General features: G+C 34.3%; 1 protein-coding gene across 4 annotated transcripts in view; it reads left to right on the forward strand.

Annotated features, from left to right (window-relative positions):
- Nucleotides 1-23,718, forward strand: part of spin (lysolipid transporter protein spinster) — a 175,486-nt gene that overhangs the window by 118,137 nt on the left and 33,631 nt on the right. For all 4 annotated transcript variants that reach the window (XM_023174734.2, XM_023174736.2, XM_023174733.2 and 1 more), the window contains exons 2-3: nucleotides 17,250-17,446; nucleotides 23,000-23,151. In XM_023174734.2, the coding sequence (XP_023030502.1) occupies nucleotides 17,250-17,446; nucleotides 23,000-23,151 (349 nt within the window). The remainder of the gene's footprint in view (nucleotides 1-17,249; nucleotides 17,447-22,999; nucleotides 23,152-23,718) is intronic.

Raw genomic sequence — 23,718 nt, forward strand, 5'->3', positions numbered from 1 at the left:
GCTTGCTTTTACGCAGTTATTTTTATTAAGTACTTATATTATGGTATATATAGATGACTGTGTCTGGCACAGTCATCAGTTTTTTCGCTAATTGCGATACCTGAGTTTCATGGCCACCAGTTTATAGTCCATCTATTCCTGTCCGCCAGGTTGGGTCGTCAGTTAGAACTATGTCATACAAAAAAATTCTAGATAATGGGTTGTGCACAAAGACAAACCCCATTATTTGCCTTGGCACAACTGACACCTTTAGTAACCCACACTAAAACCGTTTATGTCTACTGGTACGTTTGTCTTATATTTCTATAGAAAACTAAAAGTACTGCAATAATTTTCGGAAACAGAACTTTTTGGCTTTCTGTTTCTCCGTCTTTATACAAAACACTTCTGAAGTATAAAGCAAAAAAGGTTTTTCACAAAAACTGATATCTTCTAAAATATAATTAGGATTAATATAAAATATAAATAATTTTCACTACAATATATAATGGAATTCACTCTCAGGTGATTCTATTGGATTGTTGTGGATGAATGGTGAAATGAACAAGCAAACTCATATTAGAATCTCTCTATATCTATACATTCATATAAAAAACGAAATTATTAAGAGGAAAGCCTCCATTACCTCATTATCAAATCTGATTGAAAACTGTCAATGGAAGAAGCAGCTGGAATTCCTCAAGTTGGTATTCAGTGTCCACTGTAAGTAGAAGTGAAAATATATGAATGAATATAGAAATCTGTATACAATAGTAGCGAACTAATAAAAGGGTTGGGAAGGCGTCCTGTTTACATCGAGATTGTGTCTCATTTATGTCATCAAGTTATCTGTTATGTTATCTGCGATCAATAACATTTTTGTTTCTTCCTTTTAAATTAATCCTTTCTGTAGTATAAACGACTGAAGTGATAAATGATACGGACACGCTTGTAATAAGTATTGAAAACAATTTCATCACTCCCATGTCAATCCGAGTTATACCAGTTGTTTGTTTATGTGAATTGCAAAATTGAACAAATAAAAACAAGAAAATTGAGACAATATCTTCATTCGTTTTTCATGTTATAAACAACATCCGTATTCAATGAATACTTTGATTCAATAAAGTTAAATGTATTTGTCGAATGCCGACTGTAGAATATTTACATTTTTATATGAACTTGCCTTACATAGGTACAATCAACTTTGTATTATGAGTACTTTTTTTCTCAGGGGAGCCAAAAAGGTTTTATCGTGTGATAAGTGCTATAATTATGTTCTTTATATTTAAATTCTTGACGGAGATTACACATCAGCAGACTTAAATCTCAGTCATAACATAAGACCCAAGAGCCTAATAGCATTTTGGGTTCTTCATTGTGTTCAGGTATTTTTATCGTGGCATCAAAAATAACACACGAAACGAAAAGTTTTCTCACCAAGGTCACATTTGAATGCATCGGACGGGATGTTATATAGTTAAGTGGGTGTAACGAATTTTGTTTGTTTTTTGTCGTAACATTTATTAAACACATTCATACCGCCGACTTGTTGTTTTCAATGTTATGAGAGTGATGATAGGTGTTCTCTCGTGAAATTATTAATTTTTTTCTCATTCGGTTAGATGATAAATAATAACTTTTAATAAATCGAGTAAAGTTCAAGTCAGTTCTTCGTTCCACCTATCGACGTTTTCCTAAAAGTTATTTTTCAAAAACTCGGGAAAGTAAACTGGTAAAAACGAATTGACATTCTTTTCTTGTAACAAAATTAAAGTTCGCAATTTAGGCATATCTTTACCGATTTCAGAAAGTTTGAATCTGCAATATTTTCAAATAAATGATTAATTAGGGCTTCTAAACGAATGTACAAAAATAGTATAGTTGTTTGTAAGTATGTATTTGTTCACGCATTCCTCCGACGACGGCATTTATTGATACGTGTTAAGGCTATTGTGTCAAAGGAAAAAAACCTCAAAACCTTGGTCAAATTCTATTGCGTATGAGAAAATAACCAATATAGCCAAAAGCAAACTGACCTCATGGTACAAATCCTCGGCGAGAACTAAAACATTAATAATGAAATTGCCAGGCAATTCGATACCGTTTGCCCCCATTTTTTGAGTGTGCTGTTAACGAAATTCCCCTTTTTGATTTATATCATACACACTCGATAACATCTGTCTCTCTCTCTCTCTCTCTCTCTATATATATATATATATATATATATATATATATATATACAGTGTCATCCCCAAAGTATGCACCATATTAAGGGTTTTTCGACAAAAAGTTATTATCGATAAAAGTTTGTGCATCCCGTGAAACTAAACATGCACCAACAAAATATAGTAAATCACACATAAGTTTGTTTGAAGGTGGTTGACAATGTTTCGTGGTGTATTTCATCAGTTCGGACTTCCATTGCCTAATATAATATAAATTGATTTGAAATTCCTGATAAAAATAAAAAGATGAAAAATTAAAATTAAAAGATTCCAAACCAAGTTACGTCTCGACGTTTCGATTGTTAGTATTCACAATCGCCTTCGGGTGATAACTGGACTCTCCGAGATCTGACTATTTATAGGTCATTCGGATGCTTTCACCTTTCACCTATCCCCTCTTTCCTCTTTCCGCTTCATTGGTTTTAGCGGTAGATGACCGTTTGGCGATAGTTGGTCGTTTTTCGCTTGATAAGAGGTTTCCATATGTTACGTATCTCTACGCTAGCTTGACTAAATGCATTGTTGGACAACATATACGCAGCTTCCTTGAATTTTCTCCTAAACCAGTGTTCCTCTTTGTGGATGATTTCAGCTTGAGCCCATTTGATATTATTTTGATGAGTCCAAACATGCTCTGCTATTCCGGATTTGCTGGTTTCTCCTCGCTGTGTGTTTTTCTTGTGCTCAGCAATGCGAACTTTTAATGGCCTCTTAGTTTCACCGATGTATGATTCTCCGCACTCGCAGGGTATCCGGTAAATGCAATTCTTGGAATCGCAGTCCGCGTTTGGTGGCCTGGTTTTTGTGAGACTGCTACGGATAGTTTCCCAGATTTGAAGCAGGTCCTGATGTTATACTTGGACCCAGTCCTTCTTATTCTTTCCGATAATCCTCTGATGTAGGGAAGTACAAGTACTGGTTGTGGCGGCTTCTCTTTCTTGTTTCCTTTTAGTAGTATTTAAATTTTTTATTTTCTGGTTGTAGCTTGTATGTTATTTTCTTGTAATTTCAGTTTTTTGTTTTAATAAAATTGTTATTTTCGGTTAATCTTTTTATTTTTTTCAGGGATTTCAAATCAATTTATATTATATTAGACAATTGAAGTCCGAACTGATGAAATCACACATAATATACGAGGAGCCTTCTAATATTTGATTTTGAGACAAGAGTAAAGTATCCTTATTTCGAAAAATCTCGAGAAATGTTATTTAGAAAAGTTGTTTAGCGTTGAAAAATACATCTAGATTTGAAGTCATGGCCATTTAAGTGAAGTTTTATTTTTTACCATTTTTTTATGGGGATTACAAAAAAAGAAATTTGCTAAAACGATAAATAGACAGCATCCTGTATACGACGGTTCATTTTAAAAACCTGTAATATTACAAATTACACAACTGTGGCGTTAACCACGGTCAATTTTTTTGAAGAGTAAAATAAATAATAAGTTATTTTTATTTTTTGTTCACACCGAAAATTACTCAAAATTATTGTAACAAGAACTCAATATTCAATAATATCAAATCACAAAACATCAAAATAATATAGATATTTTGGAACAAACTCATTGATTTTCTGGAGATTATTTTGGAGAATTATTTTGGACAAAAAATCTCCAGAAAATCAATAAGTTTATTCAGAAACACCTATTATATAACCAACAAAACGAAATTGAAACTAATAGGTACGAAATAAATTGGGGACCATTCAAAATCTATGAAAGCATATACACATTAAGGTGGGATGGCTTTACTGGTACCGTCCACAGTAAAAGGATTATCTCATACTTCTCTCCTCATTTTTCTGGAGAGAGAGGCTAGATTGACAGCATACAGACTCGTGCACATTGCCAATTGCACAATTCAATTAACGCAGAGTGCAACAGACTGTTGGCTGACACTGGAAGTCACAGCATTCTGGAAATCACCTCTGACTTTATGCCTCCAACTGTCAACTACGAACTGCCTTATAAAGTACTATTCCCGAGTAGACAGGACTGGATATTCCGGGAGAAGAAAATATTAAGAGCATATAGTTGTTGGTTCACAGATGGATCAAAAACACCTTCCGGTTCAGGTGCAGGTGTTTTCAGTCGCAGACCCAGGGCAGATTATCTACCTGCTTAGGAACTTATGCGACTGTATTTCAAACGGAAATTTACCCTATGGAATTGTGTGCGGAGAGATTGGAAGAATCCAACCTCATACACAAGCATGGCGTTATAAAAACTAGCTGTGTTTAATCAGTTACTACCGTTCAGCAATGTGCGTATTCAGACTTGTTTCATGTCATCATCCACTCTACAGCAAAACATGTCGAGGTATCAAATCGTCGTACAACCCCGGTCTAATTATATTACACTGGTATAAAACAATTTTTAAGATGTCTGAGCATAATAAAGTGCTGAATCTGAATATTACTATAGTCTGATATTTTGTTTGATATTTTTCCTTTAGAAGGTTATTGGTAAAACTAAATTTCCGCTTCCCTGAATAAGATTACACTATTATCACTATTATCAAGTAGACGTGAAATATTGCTGTTAGAGCTAATGAAAGAAGGATCATCTATAAACATAACAACGTGGTATTTCTTCATCATATGAAAATAAAGTCCATTAATGTATAGATGATAAATAGCATTGGTTCCAGAACAGAACCCTGCGGTACGGTACTATCTTCTGCTGGAAATAAGGTAAGACCTCGTCGATTCTAATCTCACACAAGTTTCGACGACTTTTGAGGATTGTCGTTTGTGGAGAGGAGACAGCTGGTTGACGAAAAAACAGATTTTAACAGATTCTAGATATGATTTGAACAATTTCAACGATATGCCTCTGATACCATGAAATTGAATTTTTTTTAACAAACGTTAATGAGAAACGCGAGGAGGAACGTAATCAAATGCTTTGTGTGTTTTGTTTATCAGGCTTGGTTTTAGCTGTCGGATGCGTATGATTTTCAGTCATCTATTTAGTTTACGGCTACTTGGATTTTTTACAGTATAATGTTTAATATTTAATGAATGCATTGCTCGAGAATAGAAGTTCATTAATACTGAAGCCCCTGAAGATAATAACTATCCAAAACAGATGACTCATGTTTGACATGTATTGCTTACTTTATTAATATGTATGTACTTCAAATGGTTACACTAAATTGTGTATAGTTTCTTTAAAAAGTGTTTCTTCCAATTCATAAACATCTGTTGTCGAATATTTTTTCAACCTATATATGACTTGACTTACCGTATGAGGGATCACCTTGCACAAGTATACTTTATTATTTTTTTAGCCACTTTACTGAAACAATTGTTAAAACCGTTTTCCGATATTAGATCAGATATTTTTGAGACATATTTTCTGTCACATTTGAATTGTATAAGTTCCCACATGCATAATTCATGTCTGAAAGTTACTTTGCATGATCTACACATCTATGTATAGAGTTACTTATTTTCAAACTGATTACTCCCTTCCTTTCTTTGGAAGATTCCCTCATCCCCTTTTTTTGTATCAAGATGGAGTAGTGGAAAGCCAAAAACTTTCTTCCCAAAAGCTTAATTCATGTTTTTAGAGTTTTTTAGAAATAAATCAAATACTTGTTTTCTGGTTAGTACCATACAAACTACTCTTGTTTGGGTATAACTTGAAAGAAATTAGTAGCATTTGTATTTTTCTCACAACAATCTTAGACCTGGACGAAATTATATTTGGTTCTATTTCATTATTCATTTCATGAGTCTTTATCCTCCAGTCTTGCGAATACTTTGAGCATTGTGTATCATATTCTACTAGGTAGATATACGTATCTAACATAAATCGCTAATTTCACGCGAGACACCACCATTAGAAATTTTCTGCAGTACTTGTGCAAATCCTACAAAACTCTCGTTCAAAGATCTGACAAATCGGTGAGCCCGGTCATACTCGTACACTCTGATAATAAATTCCTTGTACTGACCAAGTCCTAAAAATGTTCAAGTAGCATATATTTCATGGTCTTATTTTTGGCCAATGATAGCATCTTTAATGGGAACCATAAATTCGATTTCTGTTTCAGAAGTAAAGTAAACACCATAACCCTTTACCAAATCGGTAATCCTTGTCCAACATCTCTGATGGATGTCATTAGCTGTTGTAGCATTAAACGTTTTAATGGGGTCGAATAGCCCGTGTAGGTATTTTTATATGGAGATAAATTTAAATGATGCCAGACTTCGAAAGTCAGTGTTGCATTTAGTATAACGGGGAGGCGTTTCTGTTTGTATTGGATGTCTATTTTCATTTTCGGATGTTTTTAAAGATGGGATATTATTTCACTTGCCTGTTGGATTATGATTTGGCTCAAATCCCACTCCAATTTTTTTTGCATTACCCTAGTACATATGTCTAGACGGAAATAACTTTTCAGTTGCTTTCATTTATTGCTCTCTGGTCTGTATCATGAGTATAATTCTAAAATCAATACGTCATTAATTTTTCATCAAAGTAGTTGCATATTTTTGTCTGATTACCTCTACCGATTTCACTTTATCATCTTCTTCTGTTGTATCTTCATTAATTTTCATTTTTTCTTAATTCTTTACTATTTGAAGCTCTTGATTTTTTCTTCTCAAATCATAGTTCCACTCGTATTAGTTTGATAAAGCATTTGAAGAGAACCTCTATTCACTTGATTAGGTGTGAAAGTTTTGTTTTCAAGTTCAAATAATACCATTGTTACGATTGGAACTATATGAAATTATGTAGTCAGCTTTCATCTAACAAATTAATTTTATTGAGAATCATGGTAGGACGTCAGACAACTTACAAAAATATGGGGTTGTTTAGTTGTAGTAATGAAAACTTTACAAAGAAAATGAGGTATGTAAAATCCTTATTTTCAAAGTAACTTCTTTTCTGATATATTTTCAATGAACTTCCTTTTCATTTCCGGAAATATCCAAAAAGTCGCAAGGGTTGCATTTGAACAGTGAGTGAGATAAAGATGTGATTTGTATTAATTTGCTATGTTCGTCTGACCCTGGGGTTGAGGCCGGGCATGTTGGTATGAAACTTTCAGAACTGAAGAAGAAAATTCTCATACCAGGATTTGGTCCACAAAGGCACAAATTTTGCTTGATTGGAACAAGTGTAATATCTATTTGAAAGGTTGTGTCGCATGGTGAAACCATCGTTCCAAATAAAAATTGTGATGTCCATGTGTGATGAATTCTCTGATATTCGTGGTTCTTCGTCGGTCCATTTTATCAAAACCTCAGCAATCTCATTAGCTGAAAAATTTAGATAAACAAACCAGAAATTGGCTTCAAATTAGTATCGATGAATTTTTGGAACACTATGTTCCATTTGAAAAAGGCAGTTGATTTTGTCTACAAAGAAATCGAATATCTTCTTGTTTTGAAACCAATACGAAAACACCCAAATCGGACATCAAAATTGTTTTCTTTCAAATTGATACTGGTTTATCCGTTTTCAACATTGGAACAAATATCAAGTTGATTTGCTACGAACGATTTTCTAGGAATCATTATTTTGCCACAGTGCTGAACTGAATGATTATTTCTGAATCTCTTTCATTTGAAATATCTATTTAATATTTAGTTTCTGCTATAATCCACAATCATAATTCCTTCTCACACTCTTTGATGGTTTTACTTCTCATGATTGTCGATTAAGTAGAGAAGTAAAACAGAGGGGACACTCTTTATTAAATTGAAGTGGCACGTGTGAAAGAAAATGGAATGAATATGAAACAGGCAGGGGTCAGGGCCCCTCTTTTTTTGTCATGCCGCGCTGCTAGCTGGTGTCGAATGCGCGTGTACGAAAAAATAAATACACGTGATGTATGAAAGTCTTCAGCCGGTCATATGATATATGTTAGAATGCGGGCCCGAAACCAAATTAGATTGTTGATGAAATGAATTGAAATTAACCGATAAGGCAGTCAATAATATTAAGTAATGGAAGACGTCATAGAGAGTGATCCTAGACGAGTTTGCCAGATCGGGGTGAATGCAGGTGATATCAGTAAGAGTGTAGTTTTCGTTTGAATTTATCAAATTGCGATTATTGCTGAAAAGGGTAGGAGTGTAGCTGGGGATATTTTATCGCAATTATAGGGTCTAAGGTAGCAGACAACTTGGACACAGTAGAGATGATATTCGTTTCAACTGGAGTCTACAAATGGTGCAATTCTTTGACTGAATTTCATTTCCTAATACCTGAAATCGATTATATTTAAAATCTTCGAATAGAAAGAATCTTAAATTCAAAGCGGTATATTTTTATGATAGGTAATTATTGATAATATTTTATGATAGGTAGTTTTTGACAACAAAAGTATTTTCACTTCCAATTCGTTGTGGAATTGAAACAGATATCATTCATTGGTATATAAACTTACAAGGCATACTTCGAAGCACTATCTTGGATAACACACAAGACGAAACACTTATTTAATTCTTAACATTATAACTTTGCCACCGGAAAAAAAATCTACTCAAAACACGATGAAATTCATACGCTAATTTGATTCAATCCCAATAATCCAATGTTAGTTTTTTTTTTATTTTTTAAGGACAGAACACAAACATTACAGGAAAATCGTTAGGGTGCTCTCAGAGCGGTCCTGTACGAAAGTAGCAATTCACGTCAGATTTGCATCGCTGAAGATTAAATTCTTTGGAAAAACGTTTTCAGTAAGTTTATTCCACATACACGCAGTTCTCCAATCGAAAGAGTTCTTAAGCAGTGAAGTTCGGCGCGTACTGAGTTGAACTTCAAAATGATGAGGAGAGACAGTTCGTTGCGTATTTCTGATATGTACCGCTCTTGGTGGAATCAAATGCGCTAAGTCACTTGAACACTTCCCGTGGAAGTATCTATAGAAGAAAGACAAATCCCCAACCTTTCTTCGATTTTCCAAACTATCAAAGTTGCAAGTGATGCTCAGGTCTCTAATCACGCGAATGGCTCTTCTCTGGATGGAATTCAGCAGCTTCAAGGTATGCTTAGGGGCGGAGATCCATACATGAGAACAATACTCCAAAAAAGGTCTGAACTGAGCTTTATGAATCATCAAAAGTTGCTTAGGTGTGTACAGTTTTCTGGTTCCCAACAGTATTCCAAGCTTTTGAGAAGCAGCCTTTGCAATTCCAGCGACATGATTGTGTTCTTTTTGGGAATAGGGTGAACGCCAGCAATCTTCCAACAAGAAGAAAAAACTCCTTCCTCGTAAGACAGGTTAAAAAGTCTGCAAAAAACTGGTACGAGTTCATTGGCGCGCTCTTTGAGTACGATGACTGGCACTTTATTATTCACTGAATCTTCCTCAAAGTTTAGGAACACTCTGAAAGGACAATAATATTAGAATCCATCGTATATTACTGATTATTCTATGCGTAAATATTTGATCAACTGTTTCACGGTATTGCTTGATGAAAGAACGTTTGTTTTTCTGATTAGCAACTGTAACTGCAATAGTAAACAGAATTTCGGATTTTTTTTCAAATATTATTATCAACTCACCAAAATTAAATAATGCGAATTCAAAGACTATTTACTATATCAAATCGTCCAAAAAAGTTCACTCACACTTGACTTCGAAGTGTCTCTCTTCTGGAATGTGTGGCATACTAGCTTTGTTATTAACCATCTGGCTTGTGTATTTCTTCCAAATCTCCGGAACAAACGTCTGCCTCATGCGTATTTTTCCTAACATCTCATCGTAACAATTTCAATATTGATCGTTTATTCTTAAAATTTTTAAAAACAATGACAAGCTGTATGCCCCTTTGTTGTATTGCTTGTAGATACGCTCAACGTTATATATCCTTATTTTGTTCAGGTGTCCTCTAAGTGAACAATGTGTGTTCCCAGGTATACTTTTTCAGTACTCTTCGTTTCTTATCGTTTCCGTAACATATTCATTGATGATTCATAACACATTTATTGCTAGTTTAAGGCAAATATATGGTGTTGATGATCCATATCTAGCTTTTCCTATGCCTGCAATTCATGATTGTATTTATACAATCGATGTTTTCCTGTTCGCCAGTTTTTTCATCATCAACGTTATCATAATCAATTTCTGGAATGCAACCTGACTATCTCTAAGAATATTGATTGGCTCATTTGTTTGGGAATTTGAATCAATATAATGTTTACACACCAGATGTTTCTGCCAAGCATGTTCGTCTAATTTTTAAAGTGTCCAAAGCTGGTGTTGGTTTAATTCTTATTGTATATTATTTCCAAACAAAAAAATATTTGCACCCTGTCAGGTTTTTTGCCGCTTGTGTGTCCATCATTGAGTATAACAGACAATGCATCATGTCTGTTTTCAATAATTTAGTTATCATTCATTATTTGCTAAAGGGTTCAATTTTGTAGAGTGTATTATTACTTCACATTTTTCTACATTTTGAGTAACAGTTTATGTGACTCGTAACAGAGTTGACATTATTGAAACAGTTCTTCAAGCCAAGATAATCGATGAAGCAGGAAGTTGTAAGTAACTTCAAATACAAACTTTCGCATATTTTTATAATTCACCTTAGATTTTATTATTTTATATTTACTCCCAAAATCAATCGTTTAACTTTGCAAGGGAAAAATCAATCACGTACCTATTATAAATAAAGAGTGAGTCAACAAGATTCCCTCGGTCCATTGCTATCAGGGAAAACTATTTTTTCGAATTGCTCAATTTTTTTTCGCAGTCATATCGATGAATACTATCTTTTAAAATTAGTTTCTCGCATACTGGGTGATTTAGCCGAGCGTGGCCAACCAAAGTTATATTTTTTTAAATGGTGTACTCAGTATATGAATACGTCATTCGATTCCACATTTCTTTAGCTCTATAAGGAATTTTTGTTTTCGAATGTCCATTGCGGCATTGCCGAGTTACTCCAGAAAAACCTATTTTGCAGACAACATTTTTTTTAATTCACCACCCGCATGTCTACAGCAATCATTTCAGGAATCTCAACTTTCGGAAACAATATATAGGGTGCTCGGTAAAACCGGTCAAGTTTCATTCATTTTCAAACAGACATAATTCAACTTTTTCAAATGGAACACCCCGTATTTTTTCATTTGTATGAAATGTTTCAATATTTCACTACATTTTTTATCAGAGGTATACTATACGAAAAACAGATATTTTACAAAATATACAGTTTTATTAATTGTTGTAACCACAAAAAATTAATTTATTCACGTTCACTTACAAAAAAATTTTTCAATATGAACACTAACGCCTAAATTTTTTATACATTACAGGAGTCCAAAACATCTTCAAAATGACCACCATTTTCTGCAACACATAATGTCGAGTCTTTTTTTAAACGAATTATCTACACGTTCCAGCATTCTCTGGGATTTTCCGGAATGCTCTAGTGATTATTTGTTTCATGGCTTCTATAGATATTGGAAAAGTTAGGCAGACAATAAAATTGATATATTCCCATAAAAAATCCATTTTGGTCATGTCAGGTGTTCTGGGTGGGCATGCCACAGGCCCACCCCTACCTATCCATTTTTGATTGAAATGATCGTTGAGGTATTCCCATACCTCTGTTTAAAAATGCACCGTCTTGTTGTAGCCACATTCTAAGCCTTGTTCTATATGGAACCCCATCCAATGAATTCGAAAACTCATCACGAAGAAATTTACATATTTTCTTACGGTGAGATGCCCATCGAAAAAATACGGACCAATAACTCTTTCCGAGAATTCCACCCCAAACATTCAGTAACCAACGCTGTTGATAGTTCAGGCCACCAACAAAATGGGGGTTTTCCGTTGCATAATAATGCTTGTTATGCCTATTCACAGTTCCATTTTTATGAAAATTCGCTTCATCAGAAAATAACACAAAATCGAAAAAATAATTTTCCTAATTGACAATTTCCAAGCCCCATCGGCAAAATTGAACATGTTTTTCAAAATCTCTCCCTTTTAACTCTTGCATCAATTGCATGTGGAAGAATTAAATTTGCTTGCTCGCATAATACAAGACACGCTGGTTTGAGAAAATCCTAATTCCCTGCTCAGGTCTCGGGTACTCACATGGTATTTTATACAAGGTGAAGAGCCATTTGAAATGTACTGTCTTCATTTGTTACAGGGCAGACACGTTTGAACTTCGTGTGATTGACATTACTAATTCTTTCAAATCTTGTTTTTGGAATCTGAAATGCTATTCCATCTGGTTGTCTTCTTCGGAGAACTTCTCTTTGTGAATCCGAGATGCAAGAAGGGAATTTCCGACACTTTCCCCCAAAGACTATTTGCACCATATCTCCCAATACATAATTCATAATGAAAATGATTCCAATCTACACGCGAAAGAAACTTCAACACATATTCCGAGAATTTTTGATACCAGTCATGGATAACTGGGTTTTTAAATAAAAAAGAAATATAAATATTCTTTAGGTTTTTTACGCATTTCTTACCGTTGAAACAGTTGATAACTATCATTAGATGGTATGAAAAATGCTAATGTACTATGTAAAATATCTGTTTTTCGTATAGTATACCTCTGATAAAAAATGTAGTAAAATGTTGAAACATTTCATGGAAATGAAAAAATACAGGGCGTTCCATTTGAAAAAGTTGAATTATGTGTGATTGAAAATGAATGAAACTTGACCGGTTTACCGAGCACCCTATATATTGTTTCCGAAAGTTGCGATTCCAGAAATTATCATAGTGATGTTGACTAACTATTCTTTAAAAAAATACACTCAATTAATGTAGACATGCGGGCGATGAATTAAAAAAATATTGTCTGCAAAATAGCAAGGACCGAGGGAATATTGTTGACTCACCCTGCATATGCACTTCAAATTTCAACTAAAATTATTTAAGTTTAATTTTTGTTGGTTTTGTTAGATGTGTTAGGAAAATCAAATCATAAATTGAATCGATTTATCATTTAAATTGTATAAATGAAGGTTTTTGTAGAAGTATTTCAAACGTGTATGAATATTATGTCAGGAAGTAACCGAAAACTAATATAACCTGAACAGGATATACGTACACGTTTTTTTAATCTTATCACTTGTTCGTTTCAAGTGAGAATGGGAAAAGATGTTGGGGAATTTTGGTTATGATGGTTAATGAATATGAAAATTTCATATTTCAACGGAATGTTTCTGGCGTGAAAAATAATTTACCACGTATTGTACTTGAATTTCATTTAATTCCATTCTAATTCCCAATTGAGAAAAGAAGGAGAATTGAAATATGATTCACTATCAGTTATAATTTAGTGGGTATGTAGGTATTAATGTACATCAAATTAATTACTGAATATGCATTTTACATTTGTGAAAGCTTTTCAGTTCCTTAATATATAGAGAATGCAGAACTTCTAATTTTTTCTTTTGATGTTTTGTCTGGGAGACCTCTGTTTGACCTCTAAATATCCATAAACGTACTAATTTCGACGGTTCCAATACAAAAAATACGCCAACATGCGAACGAACTAATCCAGTGGCATTTGAAAGATGTGTGGCGTATTGATCATTTCAACTCGTACTCGTAGTTCGTTTGACTAAAGAATTGGTTTTTATCTTATAAAAAAGTATCTTTATGATCGTCACAAGCATCAGCAAAACTGGTCAATGGTTTTTAATCACTTAGCAAGATTTTTGGTTTTCACTCCTCCATCTTTCTACAAAAAATTGTGGGAATTTTCTGAAAGAAGGAAAAGAGCATAAACTACACAAAGATGTAAAGATCATGCATAGTAGTTACTCTCAGATAGAAACTGAAAGAAAAGGCCCTCCTAAACCAACTACTTTCACACGAAAGACAAATACTTTCGAATGAACTCTTTCATATGAACATTGAATTGTACTAAAATCACATACAGGGCGTTCCAACGGAAACTTGACCTCCTCCATTAGTCGACAGAGAATTGTTCGGGAATGCCAATTTCTGACTCCGGACATAATAATGTAAGGAACGCTTTCGAAAGTAGACTGTATAATTGTATGTTATTAGATGGAGGTCACTTTGAACACTTTATCCGATGATTGTGTTGCCATTGATATGACTTGTTGATTTCCGCAATAAAATGAGCGACAGCGAATTTTCTGTTTTTTTTTCTTAAATAAAACGTTCAACATTTAATTTCTATATAACGAATGAACCAATTTCAAAAAAATTTTTAAAAGTAATAGAGGGACAAAATACCTTTCAAGTTATGTATCACTCGACCCCCCATGCCATTGAAAAAATCGCAGTGGGGTGAAGTTACGGGTATGATTTCCATATCAAAATTAGTCCCCCTAGAAATAAAAATTGACGTGTTCTTTGAAATTTTCGATTACACGCCCGTTTTTGTCTTACAGGGGGAAAAGTTTTAGTTGGAGCGCCCTATATAATGATCGAGTAGTGAAAGCCAAGAATGTTTTTTTCTAAAAAAACTATTCCCACTTAAAAAATATATCATTTTAGGAGATTTTGCAAGAAATCTATGCATCTAACTCGCTTTAGGGTGCTTTGACATTGACAATGTGCTAGTGATAATTGTCCTATGTATGTGAACTCGAATAGATTTTGTATCTAAGCAGTAAACTTCAATGAAAATCAAAATAAAATCATTGAAAACTTGGCTTTGTTAACTACTGATTGTTTTATTTGACAAAATATTAAAATTATTCATAACTAGAGAGTCGTGGGAAAAACCCTCACCATACAATCAATTTCTTCATCTCTAAAGTCATTATTTAGTGGCACATCTTATCCCTTAGTGTTTTTCAAGATGAAGCTATAGAAATTTCAAATGGTTTTGTAATACTTTTTCAAAACTGAGGTTAGGTGGCAAGGATATGCTTCAGTATTTATATTGTGGCCAGCATGGTATGGCGCACGAATACGTCTATGAATAATTTACGTAGCTCAAATGCGATTGGTCAGGGATAGAATACCTATATTTTACTCACACGTTTACCTACCTACATGCAAAACTCAAAAACGTGTGATAGAATTCAATTATCAAAGACAAATCTCTGAGAATTTCGTGCGATATCAGTGAGGTTCATAGCATCTGAAAATAACAGACCGCACTAAATTCCTCAAGTGGCACCGTTTGTGTGCCACAATAAAAAATAATCAAATATCCCTCTTCTCTTCACTGTTACACGATAATACCAGTGAGTATGCAATAATAATAGGACCGGCAGAGAAGCCACTTATTCACACTTACGCTTGATTAAAAACATGAATTATGGCCCTAATATACTCTCCACTCCACTTTATAATGGAGAAATATGGGCCCTAAGGATGAAGGTACCCAGTGGGCTCGCTTTGTTCAGAAACAATGATTCATCTCGAGGACAAAGTTCACCGTTCACTTGAATTGTGTTCAGGTGTTTTCTTGTGCGAAACCTATTTGGAAAATCGCAGGGTGTGATTCAACATGATCGAATTCTTTTGTACTGTTTTTTATTAAGCAAACAACATGGAAATTAATTTTGATGTTGGAATAATTTTTAACTTTTCAGATTTCGTCATGTATTTCCAATAAACTTTTCTATTTTCTCAATTTCAACTGGTGTTCCAAATTTGTTTTTTATTATTCCTAGCGACCCTCCCCGGTTTCGTACAGGTAGCAAGGCATACTACTGTGTTCAAAAAATAAGGTGAATTTTCATTCTCCAAAGTAGCACCCCTCAGATATAACACACTTGTGCCAGGGATTTTTCCAATCCTCGAAGCATTTCTTATATGCACTTTTTGGTCCCTTGAACTCTCTCGACGATTCGGTTTTTATCTATCCAATCGTCGCAAAACGCAGTTTTTTCATAGATCTTTTTAATCTTGGGAACAGTAAAGAGTTGCAGGGGGACAAATCTGGTGAATATAGTGGATGAGGTCTGATTACGGTGTTGGTTTTTGCCAAAAAAAAATACGAACAATCAATTAAGAGTGAGCAGGTGCATTATCGTGATGTTTTTCCACAATACCGGGCGTTTTCTTCGTATTGCTTTTCGCTGAGGCACGCTTCATGCCCAAAATGTCCGAAAAAACTGCATGGCATGAGCCAACCGATTTTCAATAATAATGTTCTTCATTTTCTCAACATTTTAATCGGTTGTTGATGTGCTGGGGCGTCCAGGGTGACCGTCGTCATTCTATTCTCGACCTTCGTGAAAAGCTTGTACCAATTGTAAACATTTTTCTGACTCAGAGTACAATTACCGTATGCCACTGTCAACATTTCGAATGTTTTTGAGCACTGTGAAAATATGCTCGAGACGAGAGTACCAACATAAAAAGAAAAAATCGCTAATTGAATGAACTTAGCCAGCGAAATTTGATCATTCATTTCATTTTTTGAATAGCCCACATATATGCTTACATTTTTCTATCGTATTGTCGCATCAGCTTGTCAGCTTCAAAGCTGACTACGAATTACGAAACCAATACAATTACAACCTTCCTTTATCACGCGGGTGGCGTCGCGTCGGTGTGAGACCGCTTGAATTTATTTTAGATTGTAGGGGCAATTATTATGTGCATGCACATTTCAACGAATTCATTTGGATAATGAATGATTTATATCCGTTTCCATCTGAATAGCATTTCAATTACCACTTTAAATGTTACCATTATTTCAAACATTGAAATCGGTTTAGTAAGCAATACTCAAAAGAGATATATATGCCATTATGGACTTCTCCGTAGACCAATAGAAGAAGAATGATGGCATCATACATCTCTGTAGGATTAGGTAACGTTTCGGTAAAAGCTCCTAGTCTGTTTGATTTTTTATCCTCATCAATCATTGTCATATTCGAAACAGAGTGGGAACGCTACACAACGTGATTTGTGAAAAAGTATCGATATAAAATGTCACTCACATGTCACTCTCATCCTCAATGGTGTACTTCGAAGTTTCGGGACAGGATCTTATCATGTCATCTTGTCATGTCAGTAAATTAGTTTTTCCTTTTCAATTTGAAAAACTAAAATTGGGTAACTCTCGAATCCTTTCTAATGCATGTTTTTTGTTTTTCAGGAATACTTGGCGACATAAAAACATTTTATGGCATACATAACGGTGAGGCCGGTTTACTTCAAACTGCATTTGTGCTGAGCTATATGATATTTGCACCTCTATTCGGTTATCTGGGTGACAGGTACAGCAGGCGATGGATAATGGCAGCTGGTGTATTTTTATGGAGTTTAACGACACTTTTTGGTTCGTTTATGGATGTAAGTACATGTTTCTTTCTTTTTCACTGACAATAGTTTTCTCCAAAACGAATATACAGTGCATTTCTTTAATGTCCCCCCTTTTTATTTTTTGAACGGGTCAACTCAAAAAATTGAAATTTGGGATAATAAAATTAATGCATGAATACTTTATTTTGAAGTGAAATTGACAGATGGCGACTGGGCGCCATTTGGGAAAAAAATTAAATGGAAAGGGAGGTCTTGTGACACATCATTTTGAAGCTCCTGATGAATAATTCACAACCTTAGAATATGAAGTCAATATCTTCACCTACTACAAAATTGCGGAACATTTAATAATTCCCTGAAGACAAACACAGTAATATCGATATTTCTAGAAATATTCCTTTTTATCTGCCATATGGCAATTCCAACAACCCGATAAGGTTTGTTGAGTTATTTTTTGTTTATAAAAACGTCAAAAAATGTCAGTACGACAATGAACATCATTGTCCAGTTAGAATAATCTCATTTAGTTTTCGGTTTTACTAGTAGAAGGATACCACGTCAACAATCTCTAAAATGGTCAATTCTCGTCCATCGGAAGAAAAAATTGAAAAAATTTTTATTTACGGTGCGACGCGTAACTTTCACGAGACCGAAAGGATTTTCAATGAACGTTCTACAAATCGTCTTTTCTGTAAAAAATATTTGAGGGAACTTGTATCCAAATTTACGACTACCGGTAGTTTACATAAAAAAAGCCCCCAGGTCATCCATCCATTCCGGAAGAACAGCAAGTGCAAATAATTGTCTGTCGCGAATATTTGTGAGGTGCCTCCTTCTGCTGAGTGGAGACTTTTGAAGAGGAATAGGTACCATCCTTAGAAAATTGAAATGGGACACTAATTAACTGAAGATGACCCTAATCGAAGAACAAAATTCTGCGAAATCATGACGGAAACCATTGCAAGGCATCCTACCTATCTCCACAGTACGTGTTTCAGTGACGAATATACTTTTTTTTCAAACGGCAATGTTCACAGACAAAATTGCCGTTATTGGAGTGACACCAACCCTCACTTTTTTCGGGAAACACATACCCAATTTGGGCAGGAATATTGAGAAACCAGATTGTAGGACCTCTATTTTTTGATCAAAATTCAACAGGGGAACTGTATTTGAATATGCTGGAAACTTCTGTTGATCCTCTCATCACTGAAATCGTCGAAGCGAATCCTAATGAATTCTATTGTATTGTACTCTAACAAGATGGAGCACCACCACATTACTCCAGAAACTATTTGGATACTACTTTTCCCGTTCGTTGGATTGGCCGTCGAGGTTCTACAGTATGGCCAGCCCGCTCGCCAGATTTGACACTTTTGGACTTTTTTTATGAGGCTATTTGAAGCAAAAGGTGTACGAAACTGAACCTGCTTCAATATTGGATATACGGCAGAGAATAATAAATATTCGTAGAGATATTGTCGTTACTGTGTTCAAAAATGTTCGGCGTGAAATATCGGATAGGCTGTTCATATGTCAAGAAGTTCAAGGCAATCGTTTCGAGCATCTTCTGAAGTGACCTCAAGCTTATTACCTCATATTATGTAGTTAAATGTCAATGTATCCAGGCAATTATTAAAAGTTCCGCCATTTTGTAGTAGTTGAAGATATTGACATTATATTCTAGGGTTGTGAAGCATTCGTCAGGAGCTTCAAAAAGATGTGTCAAAAGACCACCCTTTCCACTTAATTTTTTTCCAGATGGCGCCCAGTCTCCATCTTGAAAGTTTCATCTGTCAATTTCACTTCAAAATAAAGTATTCATACATCAATTTCATCATCCCAAATTTCAATTTTTTGAGTTGGCCCCTTCAAAAAATAAAAGGTGGGGGGGACATTAAAGAAATGCACTGTATATATCGTTATGAATTGAGTGCAGCTGTTCAAATTCAATGACTTTTTAAAAATATTCTGAAAATATTACATTTATACAGACACTTGAGGCTGAAATATGGAGAATATGCGTCAATATTTCCTCAGTCGCGCCAATATTTGTTCATAATATTTATATTTATGATTGAACCTTCGACACTGACCGTGCCAAGGCTGGAATCATTTTATGTTCACTTTTACATTTTTTTATTGAAATACACAACATAGTTCCAGTTGATGTTATATTAGAAATCAATGTTATTTTGTATATTACACTACATTCAAAATCGTTTCAATTCTGGTTGAAAATTCAGAACCTAAAAATAGTTTTTCAGCAAGTACTCATGTCTTATTTGAAATCTGTTGGGACACAATTCTTCGATAATGTATCTTTGTTGAACTCCAGCTCCAAACTAGTCTAAGTCAAAACCAAATAAAATTAGTTGATCTTCATAATGGGTAATGTGTCCACCACTGAATTGTGACGAATGTAAAAAAGTGAAGAGTCACTGAAAGCTTTAAAATTTCACAGTTGACTTGTGGAATATCTTGGGAAGTTTGTAAAAATAATATTAGCGCTAATCAAAACATGTCACATTTACATTAAATTATCAAATTTTGATTCGTTGACGAAATAAAAATACGAATTGTCTCATAGTTACTGAATGAAAGTTTATGAAAGAAATTTTGACAAAAGATTGCAAATAAAATGCCTCACGTTATTATGTTGTCTGTCTGTGCGTACTTTAAGCATTGTGTTTGCCGAATTTCAAAAAAAAATTTGACTGAAATACAGCTCATCATTTCTTACCTCAATTATACCATTATTTCACTTATCTTGCTACCATCACTTTTAACTTCCATCACTTTTTAGCGTTGGTAGGCAACAATACCAGATATGGTAGTTGACTACTTGTAGCGTACTGAAAACAAATCAAGGAATGATGTCGGTCGGCGAATGAAATAAATATTGCCCTTTGAATCATTTGACTAATTCTAGAAATATTATATGTAGAGAAATAATATTTATAGTGTTAGGAATCACGCGTTAAAAGGTAAGACCTCGTTAGTCCTTAGCTCGCACAAGTTTCTCAACTTCTTAGAGTTGTCGTTCGTATGGGGGCGACAGCTAATTAACGGAAAAACAGATTTTTTAACAGATTTTTTTAACAGTCCTACAAAGACAATGAAACATCGAAAGGTAATATCTAAACTATTTTTATTTGTCCAGCCATCAATGCCATCAATGATTAAGTGATTGTTTCAAACTAATGGAATTCAGATAATTTGTTCGTTTTTTTTTTCATGGATCCTAAACTATAACATAGACGTCACAGTGTTCGGTTTCGAAAAATTAATGTTTGAATTAGGATAAAATTTCCATTAGTGCTTGGATTTAATCTCCAGATGTTTGTCTTGCCGTTACTTAGTCTTATCGACACCTCTGTCACCGGACAGGGTGAAATCAGTAAATATGTTACTATCATTATGCAATTGAAACCTGTTTCTCATTTTTATCATTATCGGAACACTCAATATGTGGATAATGACAACGGGGGCGTATAAATTAATTCTTATTACTTATTTATTCAGTATTTTACGTATATCGCAACATAACCCTGAAAAAAAATTAGGACTAGTGAATAGAGCATTACTGCACCAGGTATTCATATTTGAATATGGCTAGCCGTCATCTATAGATATACGAGGTCTGTTCAAAAGTAAGATAAATGTTCAAATTTCGTGAGCTACATACATTTGATTAGCGATTTTTTTATATTTTTTTTGTTGGTACACTCGTTTCAAACATATATCTGTTTTAAAAAAAGTGAGTCAGTGCTCAAAAATACTTGAACTGTTGACAGTGGCATATGGAGATTGTACTCTGAGGCAGAAAAATGTTCACAAGTGGTACAAGCTTTTCACAGAAGGTCGAATATATGTGAATGACGGACACTCGCCCTGAACTCCCCAGCACATCAAAACCGATGAAAATGTTGAGAAAGAATCACTATTAAAGAAATTGTCGAGGATGTCGGCATATCGGTTGGCTCATCCCATACAATTTTTTGGAAATTTCGGACATGAAGCGTGGGGCAGGGAAGTTTGTTCTAAAATTGCTGAATTTTCACCGTCGCACAGTTGGGCCAAATATACGAATTCTTGGCAGAAATTAATCTATTGTTTTTTCATGTTTTTCGGGAAGAATGTCACATTGGAAAGTGGTGCTAGATTGGTATTTGTTATTTGCATGTTGTCAGTGAAAGTCAAATTATTCATTTCACACAAATATTCATTTTCATAGCGATTCGTCGAAATTATTACTCATCAATGATTCGCTACTGTCGCTATCTTGTGAGATACCCACGTCTGGTTCCTTCTTTTTCGAGCGATACTGCTTTCTTCTTGGGCATTTTTCTCATGCTGGTGATGAAAGGATCAGATATCTTGCGAGAATAATACTCGCGATACCTCTTGAAGTTTTTGTTGCGGGCTTCTTGGGCTTCATCGCTCAGTTGGCCTATTGGAAGTATAGCATGTTCACTGCACTGGAGCCGTGTATTAAGAGTTTATGTACACTTGGTGGCATCGATACTCTTCAATAAATTATTTTGCCGTTTGATAGCTCTTCACATTGATTTCATATCCACTTGATATGGTTTGTAGAATTATTTTGAAGCGTTTCATAATATCAATGTTAACACCAGTTATTTTTGCTGATATATCTGGATTATTGAAAAAGCAGTTTCTTCTTCCCTCGGAGTTGTTTGAGTGAGACATCCTTCACCACACTTGCTGCTGCAACTTGACCAGAACATCGCAAACTCATATGAGAGGCGAAATATAATTCTTCGGGCGAGAAGGTTTTTCTTAAGGACTCCGTTTTTTGGCGTTTTGTTCTCTCTGAAGATGCGCTGAAATTAATTTGAGGTCTGTCTACCTGCTTTCTCAGATGAAATGATAAAATTCGAAAAACTTATGTATTAGAATAGAATAGAATAGAATATTTATTTACCAATATTTGATATAATAGTGTATATTTGGCACGTCACTTAAATATCACACACAAATAATATCACAAATAAATGTAGAGTCATGTAACAAAATGAATAAAAACTGAATCATCACATTTTCACACATGAACATATTTACAAATATGATTGTATAATATAACTTATACTTGTCAATTTCACAAAAAAAACAGGTGTATATGAGACAAAACAAAATATTTGTCAGGTGTATATGGGATAAAACATAATACTTACACTACAAAAAAAGTTTACACAATGAGGAAATAATTTAGATTCCTCATTCCTCCTATTTTCCCTTTGACAGGTCATTTATTTCTATTTATAAACTCATCTATACTATAAAAAGCATTCGGCATCAAATATTTTTTTATTTCATTCATTAACTTGAGTATTTAGCCAGTTTTCGTTTTTCATAACAAATCTGTCATGAATTCGATTAGATCACTGCCATCTTTTCTTGAAATCCAGGGCAAAGAACGAAAATTTTTTTATGAAGTGCAGGTAAACCTTGTTTTGGACACTTTGTGTGGACACAGAATGCCCGTTGGAAATTTTTTATTCGCTGACCTTTAAGTTCCGCCTAATCATAATGTTATTGAGTGTATTCTATTTTTTTCAGAATTTCTGGTGGTTCATGCTATTCAGAGCGCTAGTGGGGATAGGAGAAGCCAGTTATTCCACTATAGCACCCACGATTATCAGCGATTATTTCGTAGGAGATGTTCGTTCCAAGATGTTGGCCCTATTTTACTTCGCGATTCCAGTAGGAAGGTGAGCCCACTGATTTAATTTTTTTTCTAATTGGTTATATTGTTGTCATCCCCTCTTTCAATGTATTCATCAATGATTAATTATAGAATACACAAAACTATGATTCATGTCACTGAATAATAGTAATCACTAGTTATATTATTTCAGTCAGGTGTCAATAACTCTATTTGATTATTTATTCAAGATTGAATAATGAATCACAGCAAACTACCCCAGATAATTTATGCTCCTACAATTTTTTAACTGTTCATAGTATTCATTTGGATGCCATAAAACCCCGGGACACGCCATCTTATAAATCTCAATGGAGAAATGTTCCTTCTCATTTTGTCGATAGCAACACTCCCTCACCTTCACATGTATAAGTCAGTCTGAAATGTAAAAAATGAGTTCGGCTTGGAATATCCATTAGATAAACTAGCTCATCAATTTGTTTGACCGATATTTTTATACAGAGCAGCTAATATTTGAAGGAGGTATCAGTAAAGTTATTTTGCTATTTTTTTAAATATGATATTCTATAAGAAACTAGTTTATAATTAAATTGGTGAATTTTTAAGCACAAAC

This window comes from Leptinotarsa decemlineata, unplaced genomic scaffold, assembly GCF_025532065.1.
Source record: "Leptinotarsa decemlineata unplaced genomic scaffold, Ldec_3_MD MMD2_tig00004067_RagTag_RagTag, whole genome shotgun sequence".
NCBI classification, from domain to species: domain Eukaryota; kingdom Metazoa; phylum Arthropoda; class Insecta; order Coleoptera; family Chrysomelidae; genus Leptinotarsa; species Leptinotarsa decemlineata.